The 27,421-nt window shown below is 34.8% G+C and overlaps 1 protein-coding gene across 1 annotated transcript in view; it reads left to right on the plus strand.

The window, feature by feature from the left end:
* DIAPH2 (diaphanous related formin 2) overlaps nt 1-27,421 on the plus strand; it is a 1,001,003-nt gene that overhangs the window by 68,028 nt on the left and 905,554 nt on the right. The window contains exons 4-5 of the mRNA XM_043571351.1: nt 18,648-18,752; nt 24,525-24,545. Of these exons, the coding sequence (XP_043427286.1) occupies nt 18,648-18,752; nt 24,525-24,545 (126 nt within the window). The remainder of the gene's footprint in view (nt 1-18,647; nt 18,753-24,524; nt 24,546-27,421) is intronic.

Here is a 27,421-nt window from a genome sequence, read left to right on the forward strand (position 1 = left end):
AAGAATTTAACAAAATTCAGCATCCTTTCTTAATAAAAACCCTCGAAAAAGGAAGGATGGAAGGAACATACTGAAACATCATCAAAGCCCATAGGTAATATGATCCTCAATGGGGAGAAACTGAGAGCTTTCCCCCTGAGATCAGGAACATGACAGGGATGTCCACTCTCACTGCTGTTGTTTAACATAGTGTTGGAAGTTCTAGCATCAGCAATCAGACAACAAAAGGAAATCCAAGGAATCAAAATGGGCAAAGATGAAGTCAAGCTTTCACTTTTTGCAGATGACATGACATTATACATGGAAAATCTGATAGACTCCACGGAAAGTCTACTTGAACTGATACATGAATTCAGCAAAGTCCCAGGATACAAAATCAATGTACAGAAGTCAGTTGCATTCTTATATACTAATAACGAAACAACAGAAAGACAAATAAAGACACTGATCCCATTCACAATTGCACCAAGAAGCATAAAATACCTAGGAATAAACCCAACCAAAGATGTAAAAGATCTGTGAGCTGAAAACTATAGAAAGCTTATGAAGGAAATTGAAGAAGATATAAAGAAATGGAAAAACATTCTGTGCTCATGGATTGGAAGAAAAAAATATTGTTAAAATGTCAATACTGCCCAAAGCTATCTACACATTCAATGCAATCCCAGTCAAAATTTCACCAGCATTCTTCTTGAAGCTAGAACAAGCAATCCTAAAATTTGTATGGAACCACAAAAGACCCCGAATAGCCAAAGTAATATTGAAGAATGTTTATATGCAGCAATGAAGAATGTTTATAGCAGCACTTTCACCAATAGCCAAATTATGGAAAGAGCCTAAAGGTCCATCAACGGATGAATGGAGAAAGAAGTTGTGGTTTATATACACAGACTTTAGCCTCTACTCCAAAGCTGTAATCATCAAGACAGCATGGTTTTGGCACAAAAACAGACACATAGACCAATGGAATAGAATAGAAACCCCAGAACTAGACCCACAAACATATGGCCAACTAATCTCTGACAAAGCAGGAAAGAATAGCCAATGGAAAAAAGACGGTCTCTTTAACAAATGGTGCTGGGAGAGCTGGACAACAACATTCAGAAGGATGAAACTAGACAACTTTCTTACCCCATTCACAAAAATAAACTCAAAATGGATAAAAGACCTGAATGTGAGACAGGAAACAATCCAAACCCTAGAGTACAAAGGAGGAAAAGACCTCTCTGACCTCAGCTTCAGCAATTTCTTACTTGACACATCCCCAAAAGCAAGGGAATTAAAAGCACAAATGAACTATTGGGACCTCATGAAGATAAAAAGCTTCTGCACTGCAAAGGAGACAATCAACAAAACTAAAAGGCAACCAATGGAATGGGAAAAGATATTTGCAAATGACATATTGGACAAAGGGCTAGTATCCAAAATCTATAAAGTACTCACCAAACTCCACACCTGAAAAACAAATGATCCAGTGAAGAAATGGGCAGAAGACACAAATAGACAATTCTATAAAGAAGACATCCAGATGGCCACCAGGCACATGAAAAGATGCTCAACGTCGCTCCTTATCAGGGAAATACAAATCAAAACCACACTCAGATACCACCTCCTGTAAGTCAGAGTGTCTAAAATGAACAAATCAGGAGATATAGATGCTGGCGAGGATGTGGAGAAACGGGAACCGTCTTGCACTGTTGGTGGGGATGCAAACTGGTACAGCCACTCTGGAAAACAGTGTGGATGTTCATCAAAAAATTAAGCATAGATCTACCTTATGACCCAGGAATAGCCCTGCTAGGAATTTACCCAATGGATACAGGAGTGCTGATGCATAGGGGCACTTGTACCCGAATGTTTATAGCAGCACTTTCACCAATAGCCAAATTATGGAAAGAGCCTAAAGGTCCATCAACGGATGAATGGAGAAAGAAGTTGTGGTTTATATACACAATGGAATACTACATGGCAATGAGAAGGAAGGAAATATGACCTTTTGTAGCAACATGGATGGAACTGGAGAGTGTTATGCTAAATGAAATAAGTCATACAGAGAAAGACAGATACCATATGTTTTCACTCTTAAGTTGCTCCTGAGAAACTTACCAGAAGACCATGGGGGAGGGGAAGGAAACAAAAAAAAAAGGGGTTGGAGAGGGAGGGAGCCAAATCGTAAGGGACTCTTAAAAACTGAGAATAAACTTAGGGTTGATGGGGGGTGGGGAGGAAGGGAAAGTGGAAGATAGGTATTGAGGAGGGCTCCTGTTGGGATGAGCACTGTGGTTTGTATGGAAACCAATTTGACAATAATTTTCACATTAAAAAAATAAAAGAAAAAATAGTAATCCTCTATGATCCAGCCAGTGCACTACTAATCATTTATTCAAAGAATACAAAACTAGTAATTAAAAGGGTTATATGGAGTCTGATTTTTGTTGCAACATTACCTACAACAGCTAGGTATGGAAACTTCCCTTTTGTGTGATGAATGTATAAGTTTGTGTTTTGTATGTATGTATATATACATACATATATATATATATATATATATATATATATATATATGGACTCTTACTCAGCCATATAAAAGAATGAAAGCTTGCCATTTGGAAGGACATGGATGGAAGTAGAGAGTATTATGCTAAGTGAAATAAGTCAGGTAAGGACAAATACCATATGATTTCACTCGTGAATTTTAGGAAAGAAAACATAAGTGGAGGGAATAAAAAAGAGAGTGGCAAGGCAATAAAGAGACTCTTAACTATAGAAAAGAAACTGATGGTTTTCAGAGGGAGGTTGATATAGGGAATGGGTTAAATAGGTGATGGGGATTAAGGATTGCGCTTGTTGTGATGGGCACTGGGTGATGTATGGATGTGTTGAATCATTATATTGTACACCTTAAACTAATATTACACTATATGTTAACTAACTGAAATTTAAATTAAAAGTTAAAAAAAAACCAGTGGAAGATATAGATGTATTAATTCCTCCACGTTTGTTCTATTAGCAGTCATATAACCTACATTTTTAGCATGTTACTTATATTTTATAGCTTGCAGACTAGATTATTTCTTGTGTTAGATAATAAGAAAATACTTTGAGTATTCAGAAGTTTATGGTAGCAGGATGGTGAGGGGAGAATTTGGGACATAGGACATTATTTTGCTTGACCAGAGGAATGCTGGAGATTCTGATTCATCATTCATTCATTTATAATTGTATCCCACTTAATATTGTTAAAATTTTGTGGATGTTTATTGATGTGGAGTTAGGGTTCATAGGAGTTTCACAGGTCCCCTTATCTATACCACAATGAAAGGTTTAGAATCACTTAAAAACTCTACTCTTCAACTGTGCTCAGTATAGAACATCTTGTCAATATCTCTTTCCCAACCTCACTATTTTGCTCCTGTCCTTTTAAGAGTTAGCAGGCCTTCAATAAATACTTGTGCAATGTTGTTGAATGAATGCAAACAAATTCCCTTTATCTTTAAACCTTTCTCTTGACTTCTCTTTTCTAGCCACAAATGGCATCTGGCTTTTCCCCTGATAAAAGTCCTCGAATTGCTACCCTCAGCCATTTTTCCCTAACTCTGTGGTACACCCTCTTTCCTGCTTCTCCTTCTAGTGTTATCTTTGAACCACCTTTCAATGACCCTTTGTCTTGTGAAGTCTATTATGTGCTGACCTTCCTTGACAGTAATAGCACTTAGCTATCCTTTTTACTTTTCCCTTACTATTCATTTCAGTTATTTCAGCTATTGTATTGGGAACTCCTTCAATGCATTTTTGCTCTTAGTTCCTTGATTTCCTAAACTTTGACATCTGCATGTATATATATTTAGCTAACTACACTCATGAATACACCTTGGATTGTGTTTTCTTTTAAGTGTTCCTACCTCCAAGATCTTAAAATCTGAAATTCTCCTTGGACGCTAAACAACCTATATTACCTTTCCCAGGTCCATAATTTTACAGAGCATAAATTGTGTAGTGGTTAAAATCTTAGACTTTGGGGTTATCCGACTTGGGTTTGAATTTGGCTCTGCCATTTATTGCATTACACTGCAAAGTTTATATAACTTCTCAAAAATTTATTTTTAGGTTTAAAGGGGATGATATTACTATAGTAGTGCCTGGAATGTAAGCTTTCTGTATAGATAGTTTTATAAATGTTTTGTTTCATTCTCTTCCGTTAACAAATAAAGCTCTGTTCTTTCTTTATTTGCCAATATTTCCCAATTACCTAGACTGCCCATCATTTTAGCACTTGGTTGTTTTATCTTAATTAACGCAAACAATGAGGACAGCAACAACAGAAACGTTCGTGACACTATTGAAACTTAATCTTTTAAAATCTTCTTTCTTTTTTTCACTCATACTTCACTCAAATGATACTTACTACTTTAATTTGCTTACCAATCGGTTACTAATTTTTGCAGTATTGAAATAGTTCTTCAAGTTTTCCCGTGGCATTGCCATACTCCACTTCACTTAAGCTCAACATTTTATAGCCATCTTTAATTGTGTTTGTTTTCTCAGTCTCTTCTAATTGCTTGCCCAATCCCATTGTTCTGCTTTTGCAGTCACTCTTAATATATTTCCTCTGTTATTCTTCAGCTGTTGTTGCCCTAGTTTAGACAATATCCCTCTGTAATTGTTTCTTGTGAGCTATGAAAACAGTTTCCTAAACTGGTCCTCTTCCTGTCCTTCAGGTTTTGACCATTCTAATCCAGTAGTAATCCCTATTAATTCCTATTAATGATTCCAAAACCAATTCCTTTTCTAAAGCTCCAAATAAGCCTTTATGTTTTCAGAGAGTCATTTTATATGTCTCTACCCCATTCCCTCAACTGTGCTGCTAGATTTCCATTTTACACTTTTACTTGCTGTTCAATCTTCAGAAGTATTCCCATCTTTATTCTCTACTGATGACCTTGCTGTTTAATTTACTGAGTAAATTGAAGCAATCAGAAGAGAGCTTCCACAGATTCCTAGCACTACTACATCTACCTAACTTTAAGGGTCTGCACTCACATAGTTTCTTACTACCTGTCACCATAGATCAACTTTTCAGGTCATTATTCTTCTCTTCATGTAGAAGGTTACATTACTTTTGACCTAGTCAAGGACACTGTTCCCTTTTTTTTTTTTAAAAATGTTTATTTATTTAGAGAGAGAGAGCGCACATGCAAGTGGGAGAGGGAGAAAGAATTCCGAGAAGGCTTCACACTTTCAGTGTGGTGCCTGATGTGGGGCTCAAGCTCACGAACCATGAGATCATGACCTGAACTGAAATCCAGTCAGACGCTTAACCAACTGAGCCAACCTGACACCCCTCCAGTAATTTTCTCCTCTCTTGTAACATTCCCAGTACTATTGCAAACATGCTGTCTCATTTACCAAACCTTATCTTGACCTTATCTCCCTGTCCAGCTACTGTTCAGTTTTTACTCTCTTTTGAAGCAAAACACCTCCCTGTAATTTGGGTTATATTTACTACTTCTAATTTCTCTCCTGAACTCATTCACAGCTGGGCTTCCATTCCACCATTCCATGAAAACTACTCTTATCAGTGTCACCAAAGATCTTCATGCTAATCAATCCCATGATCAGTTCTAAGGTCTCATCTTAATTGATTTATTAGTAACATTTGATACAGTTGATCATTCTCTCCACTTTGAAATGCTTCCCCCTCCTTCACCCCCAACATTGATTTAGTTTTCCTCCTGCTTCTTTAGCTACTTCTTTTCAATCTTCTTTGTTGATTCCTTTTCATGTTTTCAACCTTTAAATGGAGGAGAAGCCCAGGGATCAGTCCTTGGACATCTTCCCCTCTCTTTCTATACTTTTTTTCTCTTCCCCTCTCTTCCCCTCTCTTTTCTACCTTCTTTGGTAATTACAACCAGTATTGTACTTTTAAATCCCATTTGTGTGCTCACAATTCTTAAATTTACCTATAGTTTAGTTCTCATATCTGAACTCTAGACTCATATATAAAACTTCAAAATCAACATTTCACCTTGGATGGTCAATAGACATGTAAAAACTAATATATTTAAAGCTGAACTGCTGATATTCCCCTCCAAAACTACTCTCCTTCCAGTGTCTTCCCCTTCTCAGTTGATGGTATATCCATCTGTCCAGTTACTCAGGCAAAAATCTTTGGAATTGTTTTTGAATATTTTTCTCACATTCAATTCATTATGTAACACATTAACTCTACCTTCAGTGTAAGGTACTTGCAATAGCTGACCATTTCTTACCACCTTCACTGGTCCCACACTAGTTGAAATCTCACCTGGGCTGCCATGAGAGTGGTAGGACTACTAGAACTACAACTCTTAATTGGTCTCTGTGCTTCACCATCACCCTCTACAGTATATTCTCAACACAGAAACAGTATCCATTTAAAACCTGAACAATATCATGTCATTTGGCTTATCAAATCTCTACCATGGCTCCCCATTTCACTCAGTGTACAAAAGCCATTACACTTATAATAGTCTATAAGGCCCCATATGATCTGATCCCCACCCTCTTTGACATCTTTCTATGCTACTCTCCCCATTTTCTTGCTCTTTTTCAGACATGCACCTGCCTTTTTTTGTAACTGTAGCCCTAGGCAAAAATGATTCTTGGTAGTTTCTAAACTCTTCACTTCCTGTACCATGTTTACAATGTTGTAAAACTTACTACAACATTTCCATTTTGTGGTTTGAATATTCTAATGTTTGATGGGAAAATTACCACTATCCCGGTTAAATGCATTATGTTTTTATTTTTTTAAAGATTTGCTTGTGGACTCATAAGTGTGATTTAAAGAGAGGTACAACAGAGAGCCACATTTTCCCCAATGGGCATTTTTCTTTCCTTGGGAATTTCAGAAAAAACAGATAAATATGATTTGATTAAAAGTAACCAAAATATCAATACATATTTTTAAGGATTGTATCTCATTGAGAGAAGTCTACTTGTACAGTGAACATTATATATTTTCTATATTATCTTTAGTTTGACCATAATCAGTTTACACTGAAGAAGTTGTTTTGTGATTTATCATAGCTTTCATTTACTGTGCACTTACTGGCCAGGCATGTAACTAAACAGTTTACATGTATTATTTTAGTGGATCCTTATGAAAATGTCACAAAGCAGGCAACATAGTTTTACTCCATTTTCACAAAAAGAAATTGAAGCTTAGTGAGAGTCTAAACAGATTAGTTCTGTAACTTGCCTAAGCTAGTAAGTGGCTGAGTTGGAAGTTAAATTTAAGCACATAAAAATGTAAAAAAATTGCATTTTGTAGCATCTATCTTTAATAATGTTTCATTTAAGCTAAATATAAAATTAACATGTTTTCCTTGCACATATACTCAGTGGAAATAGAAGGCAACACAGAAGTATATTGGTTGGTAGGTAAAACTAGTTTGGGATGGATTACTTCTTACTGATGATGGAAAGTTGCCTGTAATCTCTTTTAAATTTTTTTTAATTTTTTTTTAATTCAATTTTTAGAGGAGAGAGAGAGTGACAGAGTGTGAGTGGGGGAGGGCAGAGAGAGAGAAGGAAACAAAATCCAAAGCAGGTTCCAGGCTCTGAGCTGTCAGCACAGTGCCCAACACAGGGCTTGAACCCACAAACCGTGGGATTATGACCTGAGCCAAAGTCAGACACAACTGACTGAGCCACCTAGGCGCCCCACCATAACCATTTTTTTTATATGTGCAGTGTGCCATGTTGCTGCATGCTAGAGATACAAAGATGAATGCAGTACCTCCATTGCCTCCATAGAGTTCAGAGTTTAGTCAGGGAGAGAGGAAAGTAAAAAAAAAAGAAAATGATTTCCATGGTTGTAGGACAGCTGGAAATAGGCTACTGTGAGCATTTAAGCCAGTGCAGGGACTCAGGATACAGGGAAGACATGAATATACTATGAAGCCCAGTGTCACTTATGAATTTTCAGTCTTTCATTTTTGGCATTAAAGCATTCTCAAAGTTTGAACAATTTAGTTTATCAAGGTGCAATGCCTTCTATATGCCAGGTACTGTTCTAAGCTCTGAGGAAAAAGAGCAGAGAAGAAATGAAGGACAACTATTATCATCAAGAAGCTTATGTTCTGATAAGGGTGATATAGCAGGTCATAAGGTGTAATTGTGAAAAATAAAAAGCTAAGACAGATTTCTGTCTTTTCATAAATGGAGAAGTTTATTTGACAACTCTTCACTGAATGCCAGATACTTTGTTAGGTCCAGGGGAACATAAAGATGACAAATACACTATCTCTGCCTCTAGGATTTTATTTTGTATGGCTCAAAAGTTAAGAATAGTTTTCATATTTTTAAATGGTTGAAAAAAAACCCAAAAGACTGTTTCAGGGTACATGAAAATTATGTGAAATTCAGTGTACATAAAGTATTTTTGAACAGTTGTGACAGAGACCCTGTGACCCACAAAACCTAAAATACTTACTGTCTAGTCCTTTATAGAAAAAGTTTGTCAACCTCTGCACTAGTGTAGTGTCTCTAAATGTTTTGACTTACTATCCTGTTAGAAAAAAAAATGTATGTTTGAGCAAGTAACCTTAATCTATTTTATTTAAAAATTTTATACATACATACGTGTGTGTATATGTGTGTGTGTATGTGTGTGTGTGTGTGTGTGTGTGTGTAACAGGCATATAAAATACAGACAGAATAAAGAATGAGAAAAACATGAAATGAACAAGATTTTTTAAGGTTATTTATTTTGACAGAGAGAGAGAACGTGAGCAGGGGAGAGGGAAGAGAGGGTGAAAAGAATCCCAAGCAGGCTCCACACTCAGCGTGGAGCCCAGTGCAGGGCTTGATCTAATGAACCGTGTGATCATGACCTGAGCTGATATCAAGAGTCGGATGCTTAAGCAACTGAGCCACCCAGGCACCCTGAAATGAATAAGATTTTAAAATGATTTAAAATGAATTTATTTATTAATGGCACAAAAAGCCTTTGCTGTTATGATTAACTTTTTAGTGAGTACAATGTCACTGTGTCATTATTTTTTATATCTTGTTTAAAACCATAATAATTAGAAGGTTTAGTTCCAAGTTCATTTTATTTGGATATTTGGTTTAATGTCTATTATAGTTGAAACATAAATCTGACAGAGATATGTAGGTCCAAGTGGAACAAGAACATCATTAGCAACACTTATTAATCATAGTATTAACTTTTCTCAGTCCAATCCAGGAATCAAGCAAATGTTTTCTGCTGAACCATGGCTAGTAAATTTCCATCTTCCTTCATGATAGTCAGTTGTTCTTGCAACTAATTGGAGTGTTGCATTTTTATATTTTTAAATACATGGGTCAAATGGGCTTTAAGAAATGGGCTTCAACTGATGTCATAAGGGACATGGAGTCTGCATTTTTCCTTCCACATCCTTAATGTGGAGACCCTCACCCCCATGTTTGTCTACTCATGTCTGCTGTTAGACATTGCTTCTGATGCCAGGAAGAAGGGGAAAGAGGTGAGTCATTAAAGGGTGAAGGAGACTGACAGGGAAGTTGGGTCTGCCAGTGTGTTTTTAATGAAGTTTATTTGAAAAGCAGTTACTTTCTTACTAATTGTTAAACTTTCGAGGGATTACTAGTATTTTTGTGAATGAAAAATGCCTAAATCATGCTAAATTTCAGCAGTTTTTAAGTATTTTGTCTTGAGATAACCAGAAATATCTGTGAGGTACAATGTTTTCATGCCCACTTCCTATTTCATTTCAAGATATCATATTCTACACTATTTGAAATATCTTGCTTTTATTAAAAAGAACTACATTCTTGACTCTTTAGCACTTTGTGTACTTTGGTTTCAATTCCTTTTGCAGTGGCTTAAATTTTACATGTGGGATAACCTTACTTAGGAATCTTTTCCACTTATAGTTTTTTCATAAAACATCTTTTTGTTAAGTAAATCAGTTACATTGGTAATGTTTTTTTTTCTTTTAGATTGTTGCATTAGTGACTCAAAGAAAAGTAGTTTCTATATTTCATTATTGAAACAATATAGCAAAATAATATAAGTTGAGTTGATTTTTAAACTGTATTTTCATTCAAGTCTGCAATAAAACTCCCACAGTTTATGTTTTATATATATGATTTATATGTTCTATATAAATGTTTTATATAAAACATATATACTTGTATATAAATATATAATATATTTATATATGTAAATATATAATATATAATATACATATACTTGTATATATATAAACATATATAAACATATTTGTTTATATATGTTTTATATATATGATTTCTATATGTTTTATATATAAAACATATATACTTGTTTTAGTATATATTTTTTAAATATGAAACTTATTGTCAAATTGGTTTCCATATAACACCCAGTGCTCATCCCAACAGGTGCCCTCCTCAATACCCATCACCCACCCTCCCTCCCATCCCCCATCAACCCTCAGTTTATGCTCAGTTTTTAAGAGTCTCTTATGGTTCGCCTCCCTCCCTCTCTAACATTTTTCCCCTTCCCCTCCCCCATGGTCTTCTGTTAAGTTTCTCAGGATCCACATAAGAGTGAAACCATATGGTATCTGTCTTTCTCTGTATGACTTATTTCACTTAGCATAACACTCTCCAGTTCCATCCACGTTGCTACAAAAGGCCATATTTCATTCTTTCTCATTGCCACATGGTATTCCATTGTGTATATAAACCACAATTTCTTTCTACATTCATCAGTTGATGGACATATTTTAAGCAATGATTTCTACAGGTCTTCTGATGGTATTTGTTGACAAAGGAATGTGTTTTAGTTTAATGCCATGTTGTTTTGCATGTATTTCAGCTGCTTCTACTAAGAGTTTCCACAATATCAGTGGACCTTTGTCTTTTGCTGTAATGAAATAAAAAGTTCAAAAGAGGCTTTTTTTTTAAAGTTTATTTATTTGTTTGAGAGACACAGACACAGCCTGAGTGGTGGATGGGCAGATAGAGAGGGAGAAAGAGAATCCCAAGCAGGCTCCAAGCTGCAAGCACAGAGCCCCATGTGGGGCTCTAACTCACAAACTGTGAGATCACAGCCTGAGCTGAAACCAAGGATTGGATGCTCAACTGACTGAGGCACCCAGACACCCCAAAAGAGGCTTCTAGTATATGTGCTGCAGAAGTGAGCACACAAAAAGAGGCTTCTAAACACGTGCCATTAAGTTTACAAAATTTCACTAAAGTGCTGGATTTTTTAAAAAAATAGTTTCCATGCACAGTGTGGGGCTTGAACTCACAACCCTGAGATTAAGACCTGAGCAGAAATCAGGAGTCCAATGCTTAACTGACTGAGCCATCCAGGTGCCCTGAGTATCACGTGATTCTAATTATTGCTGAGAAAATTCAAAAAGTTTTCTTCATGTTCTGAATGCTTGGTTTGAGGTGGCTTTGCAGTATTATTAGCTAATATTTTAAGGTACAATATGCATATAAAATGGGAATCACCATTGATAATTGGTATACATCCATATTTCAAATAGCTACCTTAATAATTTTTAATATTGTGGGGTCAGCTATTAGCCTTACATTTTTATTATTTTAATCATATGATGTGATAGATGAAAGGCTCAGACTTGCAAGAAGGAGATGTAGCAGTCTAACATTTTCTTGTCTGCTTGTGCTTGAATTTTTGCTGTTAATCCTGCTATCCTCAATCTTTTGTCTTTGCCGAAATCTTTGAATACAGATTTTTAATTTTAGGTTATTTTTGATGACTGATTTAGTTAAAACTAGATAAAATACCCTGTAAATGCATTAAACCAAGTACATGTAAGCTGCAGTGTGGTTTAGTACACTGACAGTAAACAGATTTGCATTGTGAATACCCTACTCTTTCCCTATGATGCCTCATGTACCATTTGGCCTATGGATCCAGTGTTATCATGTTAGATATTAAAACTTATTTTCTTGTATTTTTTGTGCATATTTGTGTATATACATGTTAAGCTCAGGAGTAAGGATTGTGGGAAAGTGAAAATAGCATTTCACTGTTTTCTAATATCTAAACATACATTCTGAATTTACCCTACTGATGGTAAAGAGGTATATGTAGGTATTCAAAATTGCATCTCTCCAATAAGACCTGAAAGCAGAAATAGATGATTTGTACCATACTCAATAACATTCATTCAATGTCATGTTTTTTCATGTATTTGGCTTTATATTGTTTTCAGAGATACTGTATTTGACAATTTTTTTCCTTTAAATTTTTTTACCATCTGAGATTTATATGTTCTATGACTACAGTCTATATGGGTAAAGTTAACTGGATCTTTTGAAAACATTGAGGTAGTTATTTAATATCAGGTAGAATTGGCCAACTACTTAATAATGGAGCAAATTTTTGAAAATTTTATTGGGTTTTTAGAAAGAAATGTTCAATCCTTTCAAGTTCAGATGATAGAGGAATTATGGAATGTATCTTTAGAAAAGAATAAACTAAACAAATGCTGTAAGAACCCATTTATAACCTTAAAGTAATCAAACATAACATAATCATTGTTCATGCTAGAGCATATTTTTAGGTAATAGGGTATCATTGGTTCATTCTCTTCAGGGATACAGTTCCCATCAAAATAGAAGTTAAAGAATACTTGAATAATTACTATGGAGAAGTGAAAGAAGAGGGCAAGCATTTAATGGTGTAGTCAAGTTCAGATTTTAAAACAGCAAGTGGAAAATTCAGCCTTAAACTGGCATGAAGACATATTGCAGAAACAGAAACAGTTTGTAGAAAATATATCGAAATTTATAGCAAATCTATAGAAGGAAGGAAAAAGATGTGAAAACATAAAAAGTTGATGTTTACTTCTCATAATGCAAAATAGAAATCAGTGGAAGAGTTAAGAAAAAAATAGTCTTGGAAGATAAGAAAGTTTTAAACATTATGTTGTTACTCATTTAAACATTTATGAGGGGAGAGAGGGAGAGTGAGAGGGGATGGGAGGAGAGTGAGAGAGAATGAATGAATGAATAAATGAATGAACAAAAATGAATAGGGAGGTGGTTCAACTTTTAACCTTCTGATTTGACTTTATTCTCATATGGCTCCCCAGTAATAACTTTAAAAATATGTTTATTTTCTGAGGACATGAATTTACATACAGTGTGAACATTGCATCATGGCATATATGGAAGGAGAAAAATTGGTTTATTGTTTACAAATATGGCTTTAAAAATATTGTAATGGTCAGTTATTTAGACTGCAAACAATGTTTTTTGAAACTACAAAATACTATATTCTCATGTATTATAGAAGTAGTAACTAAATGTTAAACATACTGAAAGCTTGCTTTTGTGTTTTGAAGTACTGTAAGAACTAGTGTGTTTAGAAGAGTTTCACATTCAGTTATATTGTTTACAATTAATATTGAATTACGATTATTGCTCTGTTTAATGATTGTATTATAAAGTTAGAGTTAATGATTTGGAAATATTAGCTGCCTGATTAGCAGTATGCTTCTTATTTCTATAAGAATAAAATGAGTCTTTATGGTCTTTTCTGTTCATATGAATGGTACCTATTCTCAGTCAACTTATGCAGCAAATTTATAGGTATAAAAATTGCTGATGGCTGTAAAGCAAATTAAAATATTTAGAGAACAGGTTCACACTGGTTCAACAAGTATTTATTAAATGCTTAGAGAATTCCAGGAACTATACTTTTTTCTGGGAGTCTAAAGATAAAAAAGGGGGTGCACCTGTGTGGCTCAGTTGGTTGAACATTTGACTCTTGGTTTTGGCTCAGGTCACGATCCCAGTGTTGTGGGATCAAGCCCCATGTTGGGCCCTTCAACGTGGAGCCTGCTTAAGATTCATTTTCTCTCTCTTCCTTTGTCTCCCTTCCTCCCTCAGTCCTTTTCCCTCCTCTCTATAAGAAAAAGGTAAAAAAGACCCAGATTCTGCCCTCAAGCTAGCTTAGAGTTTAGAAAAGATGGACTTATCAGATAGTTTCAATTTAAGTGCTAGTAATACAGGAATTAATATGGAAGACTAGAATGCAGATAGTCATTTCTCAGTGAGGTGTTTCAGGGGGAAATTTGAAGGTGAATCAAAAGGATAAGAGTTAGATAAGGATTTGGGTGGGATGGAGTGGGTTGAGATGGGGTGAGGGTTAATAGAGGATTAATAGGGTGATGAAGATGGCAGCATTCTAGGCAGAGAGAACAGCATCATGAACAGAGTAATGGAAATGTATAATAGCATAGTATATGTAGAAAAATTACAGCCAATATTGTATTATTAAAATACAGGGGTAAGATGAAAACTGGTAAAAAATGAGACTAGAGAGGTGATGATAACACTGAAATCTAGCATTCTTTGAAGGGTAGTTAATATACAGCAAGCTTAGTGTTCATGACCATACTTTAACTTGATAGAACTCTTCTGAGGCATATAATCTCATATTCCCTTTATTGTCATGCTTATCTCCATGATTTTACTCTGATGGCATGATATTAGCACTATAGGCCATTAAAAATTTAATGGAGGCACATTATAATGTAGAAACATCACTGGAAGGAGAGCCAACTCTCTACCTAGAGAGTGCTGAAGGTGGTACTGCCACATTCTTAGGCCTGGCTGTGAGGCGTACAGATACACTCAATCTTGTTAGCATTCCAGAGTTGATTCTACTTAGGGTATGCAGATTCATGCTAACCACATTTGTAGGGTACTGTAATTTAACCAGAATGTTTTGAGGCAGTAGAAACCTAGCCTAGCATTTGTGAACAGTGCTTAGGGGTTTTGATGGAAACATATTATGAGTCAGCAGAATGATGTGCTTGCCAATAAGGTTATAAAATCAGAGGCTGAATTAGTATTCAAATAAAGTATTTGAAGATGATGGAGGTAGTAGTCCTTTTCTTCCTTGTATTTATCAAACTACAGAGTACTTGAGAAAAATAAATATGGATGGTAAGCCATGTCACATGAAGATAAGTTGAAGCAGGTAGGTAGGTATACCTTAGCTTTAAGGAGAGAATGATGCCTCCAAATACCATTTACATGGTTTTTGAATTTATTAACCTCTGTCCAGACTGACTACTGTCTCTCTTAATTCAGACTTTTATCACTAGTCTCATGAATTACTTCAGTAGCCTATGTTATAGAATATAAGAGAATCTTTTCTGACTAGTTATATATAACTATAAAACATATTAAATAGCTCTTGAATCAGGAGGGTTGTAGAGACAAGCTTCAGATAGTATTACAGGAATAACATCCAGAACCACACAGCTGAAATAGAGAGTTCAGTGAAGGAGCTGTTGCCACCCTGGAACCACCTGGTCAAACTGTCATGAAAAACATGCAGATGCTGCCCACACTTCCATAACCATATCACCTCTTATTTCCATCCATGCCAGCAAAATGGCACTTACTTGTGGCCTGCTTCCTTACATAGTTTACTTCTGAATCCACACATCCTAGAAATGCATTTCATTGGTGGAAACTAAGCCACATGTCTGTACTCTAGTTATAAGGCAATCTGGCAGATGTAGTTTTTATGGATTTTTTCTTGCTTAGGTGGGAATGACACTGGGAAGATGTATTAAAATTAAATGCTGTTGAGCAGCCAAATAGAACAGAAGACCACTGTGGTTTACTAGCTAGTCTCCTTGCCTTCACTAATATTTTTCTCATCCTTTAAGACCCAAATCCTGGTAAAGACTTTTCTGATCTTTCCATCTATCCTCTGTGTTCCAAAACTATCATACATGTGCCTCTGTGAAAATATGTGCCTCTGTTTGCATATCTATTTTCCCTACTGGACCATGAATTATTTATTTATTTAACAAATAGGCATTTATTAAGTATCAGGCATTGTTTTAAGTGCTTCATAAATAACTCATTTAATTTGTGGATACAAGCTGTCTTTCAATTTGCACTCCTGTAGCATAGTCCTTGGTGCATGGCACTTGTCCAGTAAATAATTGATTCAATATTTAGAAAGTAGAAAAGAAAGAATGATGATACAGTTCTGCCACTTTAACTTACTATTCTGTTTCATTGTACATGTTTTACATTTAGTCTTCCAAAAAAAAAGTTGGAAAAATTACACTTCCCTAATATGGGATGGGCTGCCTGTGAGGTGGTAGGTTCTCTGTTAGTTGAAGTCAACTCAGAGCATCTGTGGACTACATTAAAAGTGCTATCCAGCCTTTTTTCTGTGATTCTACTTTGACTCTACAATGCTAAATCTAGCCTGTGAGAGAGAGGAAAAAGATGTCTTCTGTCTTCAAGTAAGTCATTAAGAAGGAAAATATACAAATGAGAAATAAGGAGATAAGATAGGAAAGATAGGGGTAGAGTTAGTGATACAGGTGATTAGGAAGAAGAATCCTATGTACATATAAATAAAATGTATTAAGTATTGACCTTGAACAAATCATAGGAGTCACTGCAATGCATGCAAATATAGATCAAGAGACTTTTGCTGTCAGTGAAGTTACCATTCTATACATAGATGCAGTTTGATTTCTTTTCATGGCTCCTTATATGAGTTTTAAAAATAATGTTAATATTGGGGTGCCTGGGTGTTTAAGTGTCTGACTCTTGGTTTCCGCTTGGGTCATGATCTTGTTGGTGAGATCGAGCCCTGCATCAGGTTCTGTTCTGACAGCATGGAGCCTGCTTGGGATTCTCTCTCCCTCTCTCTCTGCCCCTCCCCTGCTCACTAGTATGCCCTCTTGCTCTCAAAAGAGATGAATAAATTAAAAAAAAATAATGTTGATATTTTTAGTGCCCATTACTTTCCGTGATTAAAAAATATTAATAGCCAGCATTAAGAAAATAAAGTGATAAATGTACTTATTTTTTAAAGTTGAAATATGACTCACATACCATAAAATCATTGTCTTAAAATACATAGTTCAGTGTATTTTTTAGTATATTCAAACTAAATTGTTGTGAAACCATCAAACAATTTTAGAACATTTTTATCACTCAAAAAAAAAAAAAAAAAAACAACAACACACCATACCTATCAGCAGTCACACCCCAGTACTCTTATTCCCTCTCCTCTGCCCCTAACAACTACTAATCTGTTTTCTGTCTCTATAGATTTGCCAATTCTGGGCATTTAGTATAAATGGAAATCATACAATATGTGGTCTTTTGTGACTGGCTTTTTTCACTCAGCATTATGTGATTTCAAGGTTCCATCATGCTATAGCATTTATCAGTACTTCGTTCTTCTTTATGACTGGACATACCACTTTCGTTATCCATTCATCACTTGATGGAAATTTGGATTGTTTCTACCCTTTAATCCTGCTGCTATGAACATTCATATACAAGTTCTTGTGTCGGCATATGTTTTTATTTCTTTTGGGTATGAGCTGGGTCATGAGGTAACTTTTTGAGGAACTGCTAGACTGTTATCCAAAGTGGCTGCATCATTTCACATTCTTACCAGCAATGTGTGAGGGTTCCAGTTTCTCCATATCCTTACCAATGTTTGTTATTATTATCTTTCTGTATACTAGCCATCCTAGTGGGAGTGAGGTGGTATCTCATTGTGGTATTGATTTGCATTTCTCTAATGAATAATGATGTTGAACATCATGTGCTTACTGGCCATTTGTATATCTTTTTGAGAGGGACATCTATTCAAATCCTTTGCTCATCTGTAGTTGGGTTGTCTTTTTATTGTTGATTTTTAGAGTTCTTTATATATTCTGGATACAAGTCCCTTATCAGACACGATTTGGAAATATTTTCACCCATTCTGTAAGTTTCCTTTCATCTGATATTGCTTTTTGAAGCATTGTCATTTCCAACTTGATTTTGTGACCCCTCAAAAGTGTCTTATTATGTTGCAAGGGTTAATATGAGTTTCAAAATGAAGAAAAGTAATTTGCATAGTGAAAACGTTATATGTGTATGTATCACAAAATAAAGATTCCCAGCCAAATTAAAGCTTATTGAACTTCACCCAAGCACCCCTGTCCTGGTGCTTTAATAAAACCACCTTATTACACCTAAAAAAAAAATTATTGAACTTCAAAACAATGTATTCTTGTAAATGAGTATTTTTTTCTCCAATGAGTGATGAGTGATTTTTGTCATCCAAACACAGCTGATTATATTTCTGATGTTTTTTGTTTTTTTTTGTTTTTTTTTTTTTGCTTTCCAAATCCAGCAACTTCTGAAGGATGTTTCTTCAGTGGCATATTATAGATCTATATTTCCTGTCAGTTTAAAAATCATATTTGCTCTTCTGGATAATAGTGATCCTAAGGGAGCATATGCCAAATAGTAAAGTGTTTGTTTATTTTTGCTATCTGTGTAAATTAATAGTTGTGCCAAGGTTGTATGATCTATGCTATAAAACTGTCGATTTATTCTCTGGAATAGTTTAAAAATATTTATTATTTCTGCTCATTCGTTGAATAGGTAGAGATAGGAGCCATGAATATGTGGTAAAATTTATACAGTGTTACGGTATCTAGAGTGAAAAATAATAGTGAGAGATCCACCAAAGTGATCCTTCTTGTTAGCCACAGCATGACTATTTTAAAAGAGAATATTAATATTTATCATTTTTGCAACTTAAGCAGAAATGTGTTAATGTTTACAATAGATGTTCTTTATAACAGGAGGACATGAACCTTAATGAAGAACGGAAAGCTCCTTTACGAAACAAAGATTTTACCACCAAGCGTGAGATGGTTGTCCAGTATATTTCTGCTACTGCCAAATCTGTAAGTAGTGGCACTTTCCTGGTGTTCCGTAATGAGGTCAGCATTATCTGCTTAAAAAGAAATCAACCCCAGGTCTTCAAGTTCTTGCCTCAGTATACTCTATATATAGACTATTCAGAAAAACCTTATACATGTATTTTTACACATTTAGTATATGCCCTGTTTCAAAATTTTTTATAATTTGAGAGACTTCCATTATTTAAGACAATGCAGACCAAGGATAGAAGGCTGTGAGTTAATCCAGTGACTTTTGGGGCAGTGGTTTTATGCACTTCCTAAAAATTGAGAGCAATTTGTAGGTGTTCCACTAAATATACTGTTGGTTATATGAAAATTTTGAGGGAGAAGACACAAACATAGTCTATTCACGAGTTTTAACTAAGTTTACATTAAAGCATCATGTCTGGTTTCTCCCTGCAGGAAATTTTGATCAATATTTTTAATAATGATGTTTTAGTTTTTTTTCATTATTTTATGTGATGCTAATTATTTTATGTGATGCTATCTATATTAACTACCTCATAATTGTTATTGTACAGCTTAGTTTAATATAAAAGAGGGTGATTAATTGGAGCTTTAATCACATCTCTGAGTTTGAAGACTTGAAAGTAGAGTTATTTGGAAAGACTTGTTTTCTTCAGGAAAAACATTAGTGTTTTAATGGAATATGTGGCTTTGTTCCACTTCCTAAGGTGCTTCCGAAAATAGACTTCAGGTTTGATTTCTTTTTGTAATAAAATAATGTATTTTTGAAATGGTGAAACGTATCTTTTACATTTCTATAAGTAAAAAGCTTTATACAACTAGAGGCCATAAAATCACTGTGTATATATGCATACACACCTATACCACATATTATACACAATGATTTTATGTATTTGGTATGTATATTATGTGGATATATATAAATAATACACACACATACATTTACACTTAAAAATACATATTTTGAGTTTAAGAAATTGACCAGTGAAGAAAATAGTTCCTCATTGGAAAGTATGTTGTAAAGTTATTTGGCTATCCTGTTACTGCTATTTCAGTGCAGTAATTGCAGTGGCAATTACTGATGCATTTTGCTCTGAATTCTACAATTGTATTGATTCCATGTTGTAGTTTAAGCAAGCTAAATCTGAATGCTGAACTATTTAAACATATCGCATTGCAGCTCTACCAGAGCAGAGCAACAGCATGTTTTTTAATTTGCTTCTGGTATCCAAGGGCAGAAATATGTTTCAAGTGATAAGTGAAATTTGCCATGAGCATTGTTTTCAATAGAATTAGGTGATGCATAGGGTTTTACTTTGAAATTCTGATGAATCTCTTCTCATTTTTGTACTTAAGTTATTGTTCACAGTAAAATGCTTTAGGAAATGCAGGGTGCACATTTCGTGTTATATTTTTAAACACCTAAAGGCAAATACACTAGTAAATCTATGTAACTAAATCTGAGTGCAAGGTACAGATGATAATCGTATTCATGACACATGAATAATCGTGTGTTTTTAATGATAAAATTTTGTTAGTGTCTCTGGATCATTTGTTGTTTTTATTTAAGTGGGACTGAATATAATGAAGATTATATGAAGCTCTTATACCTTAACCCTTTGAGTTTTACTCTATGTGGAACTTGATTTCATTTATTCCCATATTGTTTCCTCTTTAAGTGGCCAAAGACAGGTACACTTTAGGTTATATACTCATTTTTCACATCAAAATGCTAAAATTTGGGTAAATGTTAGATAAGCTGTCTTGAATTGCTTTATTTGAAAGATGGAAATTGAATGTTTCTCAAAAGACACGAACATTCTTTTTAAGACATTAGCCTCAAAATCAGTACTATAAATATTTAGTATATGACCCTTATTTGTTTAATTGAACATACATATGAGCACCTGCCATCATATAGCACTTTCACTAGAGTTTCAAGGTTATACATTTCATTTCCTAATATTTTTTGTGGGCCAAATATTATGATGAAAGAAAGCCTATTGATAAACATGTTTTAAAGCTTTCTCACCTTGGGGAGATGTCAATTAGTACTGTATTTTCTGTTGTTACAACAAATAATATCGCTCATGTAATTTTATTTTGAAGATGAGAAGGATACCATTCAGTGACAAACAATCCTCTTATCTTTTGACCTCTTCATGATCATGACCATAATATTTGCAGAAACTGTAGCCTAATGTATGGCTGTTTAATTTGTGTAACCAAAGTTTCCATCTTGCTGTCTTTCACTAGGCTTTAGACATGCTTTGTATATCTTCTACTTTTTTTTGCTTTTTCACTATATTGATACATTGATTAAAAATTTTTCTTCATTTAAAGTACATATCATTATAACCACTTCCTTATGAGAATCCTTCATAAGTAGTCAAAACTTAAATCTTGAAGTAAAAAGAAAGTTAAGAGCTAGTGTTCCTGATGGAGAATGTTTTATAGTCACATGTGGAACATGTGAGAATTGTAGTTAAATTTAAACATAAATTATATGTTTCCTTCTTTACCACCTGCATTAGTCATTTTGCATAGAGTTGAAAAACAAAATATGGGCTCAGTAAGAAATGTCCATCATTCTCCTGAGTTCCTGGGTAAGGACAGTAAAGCAAGATGAAACTAATATACAGGTATGTGCTCAAAACCCATTTCTAAAGCAAATGACAGTGTTGTTATGTTCTTTGCTAAAATAAGCATGGAGTAAAAATATATAGGAAATTAAAAGATAATGATGCAAACTACTGCTTAGTTTAGTTTTTTTCTTGTTAAACTTCCATAATAGAGAATATTAAATTATGTGAATGTTAAAGGAAAAAGTGGCTTGATTACCTATCAGTGATGAATGAACTTTAAATAAGGGAGTGCAGAAGAACCTGTTCTCTGCACAGGCTGGACTTATTTGCTCATTATAGCAAGTGTGGTTATGGACCTGACCTATGGTAGTTGTAACATAGAGATAATTTGGCCACAAACAATCTGGAAGAATTTATATTTTTCAAAACACCAGCATATATTTTCAGAAACAGAAAACCAAGCTTTGTTAATATTGCAGACCTTGTCCTACCCATTCATAATACTGAAAGAGGCACAATATAGCAGTGATTTATGGGATCTTGTATGTTCTATCTTAACAGCCTTTATTGACATTTATGAGGAAAATTTAGTCACTGAAATCCTAACATTAGTTTGCCAAAAGCCAATGTCATTATTAGAATATTAAAAAACGGGAACCCTCTTGCACTGTTGGTGGGAATGCAAATTGGTGCAGCCGCTCTGGAAAGCAGTGTGGAGGTTCCTCAGAAAATTAAAAATAGACCTACCCTATGACCCAGCAATAGCACTGCTAGGAATTTATCCAAGGGATACAGGAGCACTGATGCATAGGGCCACTTGTACCCCAATGTTCATAGCAGCACTCTCAACAATAGCCAAATTATGGAAAGAGCCTAAATGTCCATCAACTGATGAATGGATAAAGAAATTGTGGTTTATATACACAATGGAATATTACGTGGCAATGAGAAAAAATGAAATATGGCCTTTTGTAGCAACGTGGATGGAACTGGAGAGTGTGATGCTAAGTGAAATAAGCCATACAGAGAAAGACAGATACCATATGGTTTCACTCTTATGTGGATCCTGAGAAACTTAACAGGAACCCATGGGGGAGGGGAAGGAAAAAAAAAAAAGAGGTTAGAATGGGAGAGAGCCAAAGCATAAGAGACTGTTAAAAACTGAGAACAAACTGAGGGTTGATGCGGGGTGGGAGGGAGGAGAGGGTGGGTGATGGGTATTGAGGAGGGCACCTTTTGGGATGAGCACTGGGTGTTGTATGGAAACCAATTTGTCAATAAATTTCAGAAAAAAAAATAAAAAAAATAAACCATAAAAAAAAAGAATATTAAAAAACTAGTTTATTTATAACTTAAATTACAGTCTTTGAAATTGAGATTTTAAAATATGTAAAATCACATTTTTAAATCACATGACCCCTTGAGAGGTATTACTGATTAAATAAAAATCTCAATAGGAAATGATTTAAAATAGTGATACCCAATACATCTATAGAATTTTTAGATTGACCCATGAAATAAGCAGTTGAAAATTGCAGTATATCTGTGTGTGTGTGTATATATCTGTGTGTGTGTGTGTGTGTGTGTGTGTGTGTGTGTGTATACATGTATTACCATTTTGCTTTTGCCATTAGCAGATATTTTCTTTCTCAGGTGAAACAATTGAAGTCAAACTGACCAGACCAGTTTTTTTTTTAGCTTTTCTTGTCCAATCTAATCTGTTTGCTGTATGTGCTTTAGCTAAATGCAAGGATTTTTCAACCATAATGAATTATTAATAGGCTATATTCTGGTTATTTCATTGAGTATACACCTGCCTTAATTGTTAATACAGGCTGGTATTCTTGTTTTAGTCTCATGTCTGTGTTAAATAAACAAGGGACAGATAAAATCTCTTTTTGGTCGGAGGAAATAATTTAGGTCAATAGCATATCTTTCAATTCAGAAGACTGTTAATGGCACCAAAGAGGCTTTTATTCAACTAAATAATCAGTGTCTGTAAATATTCTGTTGAATGAATATTTAAGAAAGCTCTTCTCTAATTGGAGATTCATGGATTCCTCTGAAATAATTTGCTTGGATACTGTCATTATCTTTTTGTGTTTTGTAGTATCCTGTTCAATTTAGGGCTCTTATTAGGATTTCAATAATATTTTAGTTTTCTTTTTAAAGTACTAGCTGGAAAATAGAATACATATTGATAATAACTGCTATCAGATTAAAGGTTTTATTGTGGATTAATTAGTTCTTTTTTGGACATTTCTTTGGACATTTAAGTGTAGGACTCTGATAACAATGATTTGATTTATATTAGGGTTTTGGCATAAAATTATGTTCAGAAGTATGATTTCAGTTCTTGGTTTCTTAAACACCATTCTGCCTCTCAGAAATTCTATCTCTTATCTATTAGGAAAGCTCAAAGTTTCTGTTTTTTGAACTGTTTTATCCTTATGAATATATGCATGTTTAGATATAAACTACTTCTATGTCATTATATTATATTAATTATATTAATTATATTAATTATATTAATTATATTATATTATATTATATTATATTATATTATTATATTACAAATGCTAGGATGGCCTAGAAAACTAGAATTATAAGCAATCTCTTCTTTGTAATTTTCAAGTATACTATAAAACAATATTATAAACCTTAAAATCATAACAATATAAAATGCTCCAGTTTTCAACCTACAATTCATTTCTTAACTTAATGCATGGCTTTAAATGCAACATTTATATCCCAAAACACCTTGTTTCAACCTTAATATTATATCCATTATAACAAGGAAAAAAAAGCATTATTTGGAAAAAAATTCAATTTTCTGTTGATATGTTTTTTGAGTGACTGTGGGCTGGTAAAATATCTGATGCCTGGTTGCACTTAATTTTATGTTACTTGATATTTAGCTTATATATGCCCATTGCAGTACATTTTTAAAAACATCTTCAAACAGTAGTAATTATTTAGGAATCCTTATTTCGAGACTTCACACATTTTTGAAATATGGTAGAAATTAATACTGGTATTTTTTTTTAGACTCTAGATCTGAAGTATTAAAGTGTACATAGAGTTAGCTATTTACTAATTTGCTAAACACTTCTGTGAAAAGCTTCTGATTACTAATAACTGTTGCTGTTTGTTTTTTGTTTCTTTTACACCGTAACTACTCTCCGTTGACTACTGCATGCAGATAGTTGGAAGTAAAGTTACGGTGAGTACAAAAGATGTGTTTTACCCTTAGATATGAATTTGTGCTTTTGGGAATTGAGCAATTTTTGCTTATAGCATTCTATATGTTTGGTTCTACTTTTGGAGTATATTTTACCAAAGTAGTAAGATGATAAAGATCAGGTGATGAGAATTTAGGCATGGTAAGTATTTTTCCTGTGGTTTTGGAACATGTTTTAGAATTTGAATATACTTTGTATATTTTGTCTTATAAGGTTTTACTTTTTGTTAGAGTTGTGTCTGTGTTTATGATTTTTATGATTCTGTTTTTATGAGTCTGATGAAATTGGGTGTTTCACCTCAGTTCTCAGGAGAGCAGGATGCCATCTCAGGATGGTAGGTTGGTTTATGCTAGCAGGAATTCTTATTAAAGTATCTCACTTTGATTTGGTGTCAATGACCACATAGTGTAATGAAAACAACCTTTGATGTGCAGTCAAGAGGGCTAGGTCTTTGTCTCTGTTGGATGCTACTAATTGGATGTGTGACCTTGGGCAAGTCATGTAATATTTTTGAGGTTCAGTTATTAAATGGCTAAATTGAAGTGATTGGCTTACATTATTTTTTAAGGTTCTTTCTATTGCTGTATTTTAGAGATTTTATATTCAGGGCATTGTATTTCATTTCCATAATTACATAATACATCAAAAATTATCTGTATTGTAATTGAGAGGTATTTGTAAGTACCTTGTCTTTTTGGACATCTCTTTTTTTTTTTCAACGTTTATTTATTTTTGGGACAGAGAGAGACAGAGCATGAATGGGGGAGGGGCAGAGAGAGAGGGAGACACAGAATCGGAAACAGGCTCCAGGCTCTGAGCCATCAGCCCAGAGCCTGACGCGGGGCTCGAACTCACGGACCGCGAGATCGTGACCTGGTTGAAGTCGGACGCTTAACCGACTGCGCCACCCAGGCGCCCCTAAGTACCTTGTCTTAATGACTAAGCAGTCTGTATTTAGGGAACAGGGCAGGAGACATTATCTTTAACATTATTAGGTACCATGGTATTCAGAATAGTGAATGTATTTAATATTTGTTTGCTTTTAAAAATTGATTTAGTTTCTTTCTTTCTTTCTTTCTTTCTTTCTTTCTTTCTTTCTTTCTTTCTTTCTTTCTTTCCTTCCTTCCTTCCTTCCTTCCTTCCTTCCTTCCTTCCTTCCTTTCAAGACAGCAAGTGAACAGTAGAGGGAGAGAGAGGGAAGGAGAGAAAGAATCTTAAGCAGGCTCTATGCCCAGCGTGGAGCCTGACATGGGGCTCCATCTTGTGACCCTGAGATCATGACCTAAGCCTAAATCAAGAGTCAGACGCTTAACTGACTGAGCCACCCAAGGTGCCCCTAGTCTTTTTTTCGTTTCTTTTTTTTTAAAAAAAATTTAATGTTTATTTTTGAGGAGAGAGAGAGAGAGAGAGAGCACGAACAAGCATTAGTGGGGGAGGGGTAGAGAGAGAGGGAGACAGAATCTGAAGCAGGCTCCAGGCTCTGAGCTATCAGCACAGAGCCTGCCACGGGGCTCCTCACGAACTGCGAGATCATGACTTGAGCTGAAGTCGGTCACTTCACCAACTGAGCCACCCAGCTGCCCCCCTTTTTTTCTTTTTTAATTTATGTGCCATCCGGGGCGGGGAGCCATCAATCTTTTGGGGTAATTTCAAACATCAGCAAATCTTTCTTTAGTGCTTATCATGTGCCAAGAACTGTGTTAGGTTCATTGATGACTAGAAAATAAGGATAAGACCTTATAGTTTTAGTAATATATGTGGAAATAATCAATTCTTAAATTGTGCATACCGATTTTAAGTGTAGTAGGAATTCACAAGCAGAAGAGAGAAGTAGAGGTAAAATAATTGGAGAAACCTCCATGCAAATTTCTGGACTTAAGCTGAGCTTTTAGGAATTGTTAGTTGTGATGGCTAGGATTTGATATGGGAGATGAGACAATGGAGAAGCTCTCAGATTGCGTAAATAATATTCAATGCAAAGGCCTAGAGAAGGAACCAAATTGTGTGGGCAGGAGACAGAGAAGAGGGAAGCAAGAAATGAAGTTGACTTTGTTCAAGCAAAGAATGTATATTTACATTGAAAAGATTGAAAAATCAAGTTGAAAGAGGATCTTGAAGTCCAGGTAGAAGATTTAGAAATTAGTTTGAATAAGAAAGTGACATGAGGAAAACAGGGTTTAAGAAAAATAAATTTGATAGTAGTAGATAGGCTGGATTAGGCCAGTGGTTCTCAAACTTGAAAGCACATAAAAATACATATTTTGTCCCTCAGGGGTCTAGCATAGGGCCAAGAACTTGGCATCTTTATCAAGCACCACAGGAGATCCTGTTAAGGTAGGCTACAGAGCACACTTTGAAATACTGGATTAGGATAGAGAGATATTTGTTTCAAGGGCTACCTAGGAGACTTGTGTATGGATCAGTGAGGACCTTTATTAAACTGGAGGCTAGGCATAGGGGGATGGGGTTAAATATAGGGGGGTGGGGATATAAAGGAATCATGAGTTTATTTTAATGTGGGTTGAAGCTAGCTTGGTCTCTGCATGGCTTATGCCAGCACTTATGAAATATTACTGATTTCTCCATATCCAGTGGAGCTGAAGTTCTGTTGATTATTTCTTTTAGATAATTCTCAACTCTCTTCCCTGATTACTCACACTGTTGCTCCTTTAGTTTAGATTCATTGTTAAACACACCTGTAATTGCCATAGCCCCCTAAATAGTCTCCTAGTCTTCGTTCTCTCACCCTGCCCATGCATGTTTTACAGTTACCACAGATCATGCTGATTCCCTTTAAACCTTTCAAATGGCTCCCAATTGCCCTTGTGATCTTATCCCTGTTCCTTTTTCTAATTTC

This window comes from Prionailurus bengalensis, chromosome X (assembly GCF_016509475.1).
Source record: "Prionailurus bengalensis isolate Pbe53 chromosome X, Fcat_Pben_1.1_paternal_pri, whole genome shotgun sequence".
Taxonomy (NCBI): Eukaryota; Metazoa; Chordata; class Mammalia; order Carnivora; family Felidae; genus Prionailurus; species Prionailurus bengalensis.